We start from the raw sequence: 7941 nt of genomic DNA on the forward strand, positions 1-7941 counted from the left end.
ACCTGACCGACGACTGACCAGAACCTGACTGACAACCGACCAGAACCTGACTTATAACCGACCAACCATCCAGATCCTCTTGGTCGGTGTTTTTCAGAACCGCTGTAACCGGTGTGTGCTGAGCTCTGATCAGGTGATTTGTCTGAATCTGAACGGTTCTTGAAAGCTTCAGAATCACCTCCGAGTTCATCAACAGAGGTTCCGGTTCTACCCTGCTGGGTTTAACCGACACCTTTGTGGAGCTCTTTAGCCTCAATGATCCGGATCTCAGCATCTTCAGGTCTCTCATAAGGAGGCGGGAAGACGTTTGATGGTAGCTCCTCCCACACTGCACCCGTGTTAGAACGGTGGATGTGCGCTGAACCGTGGCGAGCGATCCGGATCCAGGATTTCAATGACCAGTTTGTCTTTAAGTTTGTTTTGCACAAACTTAAAGACAAACTGGAGAAGAAAATCTGTTTTTGTGAGGTTATTACATCAAACTGAAACTCGTTTAGTGTGAAATTATTGTTGAAACCATCAAGACTTTAGGAAGCAAACTTCACCTGCAGCTCACCAGGTGAGCGCGTCCCTCCATACACCCTTCGGTTCCTCCTGGTTTTCCTTCAGGACTAGCTCTGACCAGGACTCTCAAACTGGCGGCCCCGAGACCGTGATCTGCGGCCCCCACCTTAATCTGAAAGGTTCCTGTCGGTGCGGCCGTGAGTTCAGTTTGAATGGCACTTTGACAGTGTTGACAAACCGACCAATCGTGGTGGGGTATTTAGCTCTTGGGGGCGGGACATTGACCGGACTTGAAGCAGACTTTTAGTTATGTAGACCGGACCCGCCCCTCCCCAGACTGTCTGAGTGATGAGCTCCTCCTCCAAGAGGAAGACTGAGGTGAAAAAGGCTGAGTAGCATTCTCTAGTGCTGCCATATCCTGAAATACCTGACTCCACTTACCTGGGATCGCTCTACGGCGTGACATCCCGCCACTGGTGACGTCACCAGCAGGTGTCGCATTCTGCAGGTACTGGTGCGGTTCTGATCCGACAGCTGTGTGTTCACTGCGACGCCAGCGATGTGATGGATTTCCATCCGTTTGTGAGTTGGTTACAGTAGCATCTCGGCGCCGTTCTTTACCGACCACAGTCCGAGTTCAACGATGACAGTATAGCAGTGAGGGACTGGCTATTCTAAAATCACCTCAGACCAAAACTAAAATGTTTCAAAAGTAACAAACACAAAATCCAACAACAGTTCATGAAATTTGCTTCTTATTACTGATTCGATGATTTAAAAAGCAAACTTAAGAAAAAAAGATTCCGCAGAGATTCAGACTGAGAGCAGATAGTTGTGCAAAAAGCTCTTCTCCAGCTTGAACTTCAATCAAATCCAGAACCAGGTCCAGAACCAGGTCCAGATTTATGACGGCCATCTTCATTCTGAAGCTCTCGGCTGCTTCCAGCCTCAAACCTCAGAGCTGTAGAATTTCCGTCTGGTAACCGTTAATGACGAGGTTTAGACCTGACTTTCTTACTGATTTATTTACTGATTGGTCTTTGACTTGTTTGTGGATTTGTTGATTGATTGAGAGTTTCATCGCCAGACTCTGCCTTCAGTGGCGTTTCAGAGCGTTTGAGGCCGCTAGCTCTGACCGTCCCTGTCTCTGTCCGCAGACGAGGGCGGGGCCGCGGAGCGCGAGCCCGGCGAGGTGGTGGACAGTCTGGTGGGGAAGCAGGTGGAGTACGCCAAGGAGGACGGCGGGAAGCGCTCGGGGATGGTCATCCACCAGGTGGAGGCCAAGCCGTCCGTCTACTTCATCAAGTTCGACGATGACTTCCACATCTACGTGTACGACCTGGTGAAGACCTCCTAGAGGCGGGGTCAGTGTGGGGGGGTTGGTTCTGACCCGTGGACGCTGCTGCCCCCCCCAAAAAAAGGTGCCAAGGACGTTGTTGGACACAGTTCCCGGTCAGCCGTATTTCATCGGTCCGGTCCAGTCCAGATTTTGCAGAACTTCAGTGGACCCCCCCACCCCGCAGAGGCAGCCGGACTCTGACTGACCCGTCCCACTTCTCTTTGCTGGGGGGCGGAGCTCCTTCGGGGACAGAGCGGCGTCCGTTCCTGTGGCGTTCCCGGACTCCACTTCTTGTCTTCAAATGTTTCCCTGGAATCTGACCGGAGCCGGAATGTTTTCCAGTCGTTTGAGAAGTGAACAGCCTGGTTCTGGTGGTTCCGGTGGGTCCAGTGGGTCTGGTGGTTCCACTCCCACCCTGGAACCGATGAGGGTTTGAATCCCAAATGGTTGTTTCTGTAACTGGAAGATTTTTGTTCTTTCTGGACTCTGATGTTTTTTATGAGTAGAAACCTGCCGGTCCGGTTCTGAAGGATCTCTGCAGACATTCCCGGGCTCCAGGATCTGGACTGTGAACATCTTGGAGTTTGTTCAAATCTGAATAAAAACCTGATGCCTGGAACTGGAGGTTGGGTGTTGGACTCTCATTTCGTAAACATTTCAGGCTGAACTGGACCACGATGAGCTCTAGAAGACGTAAGTCCGGTTTATTGGTTCTGGAAGAACATTTACCTGGTTTCCTTCAGAGGAAACATGTCAGAGATCATCGTCTCTGTGGGTCTTTGATCAGACCTGAGACTGAAACTTCTGATAATCCAGAGGATCCACTCTGCTGTTCTCATCTTGATTCAAGGTACATTCATCTGTCCTGGTTCTGAGGGTTCTTGCTGCTCCAGAATCTACCAGAACTCCAGACTTCCGTCGGTCCAGATGAGATAATTGTATATTTAATTTGGGCTGAAAAAGAACAAAGGGGCTTGGACTTGATAAGCCTTTAGCATCATCCCAAACCCCTTTTCCAACCCTGAACGTCTTTTGTTGGATTCAAGATTCATTGTGGAATAAATTGCTTTGTTTCTTATATTTTTCTTTGATTTTTTTACTGTAATTTTTTTCCTTTGTTTTGTTCTTGTTCAAAAATAAAATTATTTAAAAAAAAAAAAAAAGATAAAGATGTAGGGATTAGTCTTTGAAAGGATCCAGACTTTGGTCTCTCATGTCCAGAACTGTCGCACAGAATCAAGCACCTCTTCCGGTCCAGAATCTCCGGAACCGTCACTTTTTTCTTTTCTGTACCATAATGGAGATTGAATGGATTTGACTGATTTAGAGCTCGTAGATTCACGGTTTCTTTATGCTTCCTCCAGAATACTCCGATGTGAAATTCTGAGCAGAACTTTGGTAAAAACTCTGATCCGTTATGAGTTTGACGCTCGTATCGTCTTTGCTGTCAGAGCAGCACTAGATGACCCGGTCTGATCATACAAGCTTTAATCAAACGTAAAAACAACTCCACATGTTGAGAAAATGCTTGTTTCTCTTTATTTTTCTGTTTTGATTGGTGCCACAAAAGGAAACCGAATTCCTAATTATTATTAAACATATAGATCATGATGAAAGCACGGCAGCTTCAGCAGAAGACTTCGTGGCTCCTACAGAGTTTGATCAATAGAAAACAAACCCGAATGGCTCTTTTACTGTGAAAGGTTGCAGACCCCTGAACTAAACCAAGAAGTACAATGACTAAACAGGTGTAACGAAGGGGGCGTGGTCTGCTGTCTATGTTCAGGTGATTTGGTCAGAGGCTGTCCAGCAAAGTGAGTCAGCAAAGACGATCAGATTTGATTTAATCTAAATATTTGATCATTTTTGTTCATTCTGACTTTAACGATCATCCTCTCAGGTTTGTGTTTTTTTCAGAGAAACTAACAGTCAAAGACAGGAAGTCGCTCATTCGTACCGCCGGGTATCGCTGCTGCTCCACGTGACCACTGCTTCCCACAATGCATTTCTGTCCGGCGCTGGGAGCAGCAGCTCGATTATGAAGTTGTCTCAAAATAGAAAATAAAAACGCTTCGGGGATTTTCGGTTCTTTTCTGTCTCTCCTCGAGACTCGAACCTCGAACCGTTTAACCTGAAACCTTTAGTGAGAGTTCGGTCCGTCAGAACTTCAATCCCCGCGGTGCGTTCATGGGCCGATCCTTCGGTTCATGAAAATGATGATCGGTGCGTTCACGAGCCTTCGTGAGAGGTGCTGCCTTCACTTGTTACGCTGAGCGCCTCAGCCCTTCTGATCCTGAACCGAGAAAGCGATCTCAAAATGTAAGAAAAAATAATTAGAGATTAGATGTTGGAGGTACGTCCACTACTGCTGGACCTGGACTCAATCAAATGAATTTTCCAACCATGTGTAAACTAATATCAACTATTCAGATAATAGTGTGTATAGAATATAATGTATATATATATATATATACAAAATCAGATTTCTAGCTACTGTATTTACACTTATGATTATGATATGTTGCCATTGTGATCAATAAATTCATTATAAATATTTTAACTGCTCTCTAAAGAAACTAAATAAAATGTTTTCCCATGTTAAAGAAAAGTTATTTTCAATACGATCAATATCATATCAGCTGAAGTTCCTTTCAAAAGATTTTTTTCATTTTTTTTATTGAACATTTCAAAGATACAGAACAAAAAATACAGGACAACAGGACAAGCGCAACTCTCAATAAAAACAAAGATGTTCCAGTGACGTCTTCCATGACGTCACTTCCGCCTAAACAAAGATGGTGGCCTCCGGTTCGTCCATGTGTTCCTGAATCGCTTTAAATCTTTTTTGCCTCATTTTGATCATTTTTTTCTTTACGGAAAACTGAGGGAACGTTTGCGATCTGACTGAAACCACGACCGGAACCGGAAATGCAGCACGACGACGTAAGTCTGGCGAGGAGGCGCGAGCGGACCACGTTAGCTTGTGTTAAATCTGAATCGAGTTTTAATCCTTAATTAAAACGTTAAAATGTCGTAGTAAATAAACTATGATTAAGAAAGTGTCTTGACTTTATTGTTCTCAGAATAAGACGAACTGAAGGTCAAGTCTGATAAAAATATAACAATTTTCTGATGGAGGACTTGTTTAAAAAATTAGAAAAAAAGTTTCAGGTTTTTTTTTCCAAATGTTTGTGAATGACGGAAAAATGTTTGAAAAAAAGGGAAAGCAGTTTCCCTTGAGATTAATAAAGTACTATTGTATTGTATTGTCGCCACTGTGGCGGCAGTGGCTCAGGTGGTAGAGCGGGTCGGCCAATGATCGAAGGATAGGCGGTTCGATTCCGGCTCCCGCCAGCCAAGTGTCGTTGTGTGTGAATGCGTATGAATGTTCCGGTGATGGTCAGAGGGGCCGTAGCCGCATACTGGCAGCCACGCCTCTGTCAGCCTGCCCCAGGGCAGCTGTGGCTACAGTAGTAGCTTACCATGACCAAGTATGAATGAGGAGTGAATGAATAATGTATATACAATGTAAGCGCTTTGAGTGTCCTGAAAAGCTCAGATAAATCTAATCCATTATTATCATTATAAAGACGCTGGGCGGGGCCACAAGCTCTCTGCTCCGCCCCTTTCTGATACAGATATTCAGATCCATGAACGTCTTTGTTTTCCTGGTCTGAGCTGGAATCTGGATCAGAACTGAACAGCTGGATAGAAACGATACTGCTGCTGGTTTTGTTGCTCCGTTAATGTTAGCTGTGAGGGCTGTAAGCTAGAGGGAGAGCGTGTAAACAGATGGGTAACGGGAAGTGGGGGCGGTACCAGCAGTCCCTCCTACAACTCAGAGGTGAAATCCTGCCGCTCTGCAGAAACTATGTCCTAGAGAGCGACACAGATTTTAGATTTGGTCTAAAAACGTAATTAAATTCCTCTGCGAACGCTTTGGAAACAGATCAGAAGATGATGGGGCGGGACCTTAAAAACTAGGGGGCGTGTCATAGGGTCACTTCACAATGTGTAACCGATGTGACTCCTCCCACCGCAGGTCATTTGGGACATCATCGGAAACAAGCAGTTCTGCTCCTTCAAAGTCAAGTCAGTGACATCATCAGTTTCACCAGCACCTCCTCCCTTAACCTCCTCCTCCTCCTTTGACCTCCTCCTCATCCTCTCATTCCTCCCTTAACGACCTCCTCCTCCCTTAACCTCCTCCTCCTACTCCTCCTCCTTTGACCTTCTCCTCCTTTGACCTCCTCCTTCTCCTTTCACCTCCTCCTTTGACCTCCTCCTTCTCCTTTCACCTCCTTCTTTTCCTTTCACCTCCTTCTTCTCCTTTCACCTCCTCCTCCTTTGACCTTCTCCTCCTCCTTTGACCTCCTCCTTCTCCTCTCACCTCCTCCTTTGACCTCCTCCTCCTCCTTTGAACTCCTCCTTCTCCTTTGACCTTCTTCTTTTTACCTCCTCCTTCTCCTTTCACCTCCTTCTTTTCCTTTCACCTCCTCCTTTGACCTCCTCCTCCTCCCTTAACCTCCTCCTCATCCTCTCATTCCTCCCTTAACCTCCTCCTCCTCCTTTGACCCAATCCTCCCTTAACCTCCTCCTTTGACCTCCTCCTCCTTTGAACTCCTCCTCCTTTGACCTCCTCCTTCTCCTTTCACCTCCTCCTCCTCCTTTGACCTCCTCCTTCTCCTTTGACCTCCTCCTCCTCCTTTGACCTCCTTCTTCTCCTTTGACCTCCTCCTCCTCCTTTGACCTCATCCTCCCTTAACCTCCTCCTTTCACCTCCTCCTCCTCCGCATCCTCTCACTCCTCCTTTCACCTCCTCCTTCTTCTGTTCAGGACCAAGAGCCAGAACTTCTGCAGGAATGAGTTCAACATCACAGGCTTGTGTAACCGCTCGTCCTGCCCGCTCTCCAACAGTCAGTACGCCACCATCAGGGAGGAGAAAGGTGACCGCCGGCCTCCCCCACCACTGCACCTCCCCCGCTGCTGCACCTCCTGAGCCCCCCCCCCTAACTCCTGTCTGTGTTTCAGGTCAGTGTTTCCTGTACATGAAGGTGATTGAGCGAGCAGCTTTTCCTGCCAGGATGTGGGAGAAGGTGAGTGTTATGGACAGGTGAGGCTGCAGGCAGACAGGTGAGGCTGCAGGCAGACAGGTGAGGCTGCAGACAGACAGGTGAGGCTGCAGACAGACAGGTAACGCCTTAGACAGACAGGAACATGCTCGGGAAGAAGACGATTGATCTGAACAAACCTTTGATTCCACATGCGCTTTAAGAGAGGGAAATGTTCCCGATGTTCAGCGGATGGAAGGACGGGAACGTTCAGGAGAACAGCGCTGAGCTCTAAAGGAACGTTCAGGAGAACAGCGCTGAGCTCTAAAGGAACGTTCAGGAGAACAGCGCTGAGCTCTAACCGAAGCTCCGAATTCAACAAGGAAGAAATATTTCTAAATGAAATCCATCTGAAAGAATCTGAAATACAGGAAAAGTCAAATATCCTGAGAAGTTTGTTTCAGTTCTATAAGTGAATCGTATAAAATGATGGTAAAATTGTGGTGGGCGGAGTCACATGGGTTACGCATCGTGACGTCATTACGGTCCTCGCCTGAGGATCAGCCTCCTGGAGAGACTGGAGGTTTTGAGGAAGAGGCTCAAGACTCAGCGTTTTAATCTGGGTTCTGCCGGACCTTTTGTTAGTTTTAGATTTGTTTTCTTTTCATTATTTGTTTATCTATTTATTTTAAACTTTTATGTCAATCAGTTTTTAGTAATTTCATAAACTCAATTCTTATTTTAGTCTACTAACTCTGTTCTTCTTCTTATTATTCTCACATTATTTAATACTTAGTTTTAATTGTTTTAAATGATTTTTATGTCTTTTATATTTTCCAAAAACTCCAGTGGTTCCTCAGGGGGATCCTCTGTTCCGGGCTCCCCCTGTGGGGGTGTCTGTTCTCATTGGGGCGGCTGGGGCGCTGCTCTGTAGAGCGGGCCCCGTGCTGGACGGGCGCTGCGGCGGGGGCCCCATGGTCAGCAGTACCAAGCCGACTGTTTCCTTAGAGCTGCAGCTCTTAAGTCTTTGTTCAGTTTAGTTTTTTC

General features: G+C 46.5%; 2 protein-coding genes and 1 non-coding gene across 4 annotated transcripts in view; all 3 read left to right on the top strand.

Moving 5' to 3' along the window:
- The window catches only part of spinb (spindlin b), a 7669-nt gene extending 5202 nt beyond the window's left edge, over positions 1-2467 (top strand). The window contains exon 7 of one of the 2 annotated variants that reach the window (XM_024265320.2): positions 1662-2467. In XM_024265320.2, the coding sequence (XP_024121088.1) occupies positions 1662-1861 (200 nt within the window). In that variant the 3' untranslated portion in view covers positions 1862-2467. The remainder of the gene's footprint in view (positions 1-1661) is intronic. The other variant, XM_024265319.2, reaches the window with a different exon arrangement.
- Positions 2468-4038: 1571 nt separating this feature from the next.
- LOC112142088 lies at positions 4039-4136 on the top strand. Its single transcript, XR_002918520.1, has one exon. It is a non-coding gene; the product is annotated as a small nucleolar RNA U13 (small nucleolar RNA).
- A 383-nt stretch (positions 4137-4519) lies between these two features.
- The window catches only part of mak16 (MAK16 homolog (S. cerevisiae)), a gene marked incomplete at its 5' end in the record, with an annotated part of 8680 nt that continues 5258 nt past the window's right edge, over positions 4520-7941 (top strand). Inside the window, 4 exon segments of the mRNA XM_024265321.2 lie at positions 4520-4786; positions 5886-5935; positions 6680-6789; positions 6875-6939. Of these exon segments, the coding sequence (XP_024121089.1) occupies positions 4772-4786; positions 5886-5935; positions 6680-6789; positions 6875-6939 (240 nt within the window).

Source organism: Oryzias melastigma, linkage group LG9 (assembly GCF_002922805.2).
Source record: "Oryzias melastigma strain HK-1 linkage group LG9, ASM292280v2, whole genome shotgun sequence".
Classification (NCBI taxonomy): domain Eukaryota; kingdom Metazoa; phylum Chordata; class Actinopteri; order Beloniformes; family Adrianichthyidae; genus Oryzias; species Oryzias melastigma.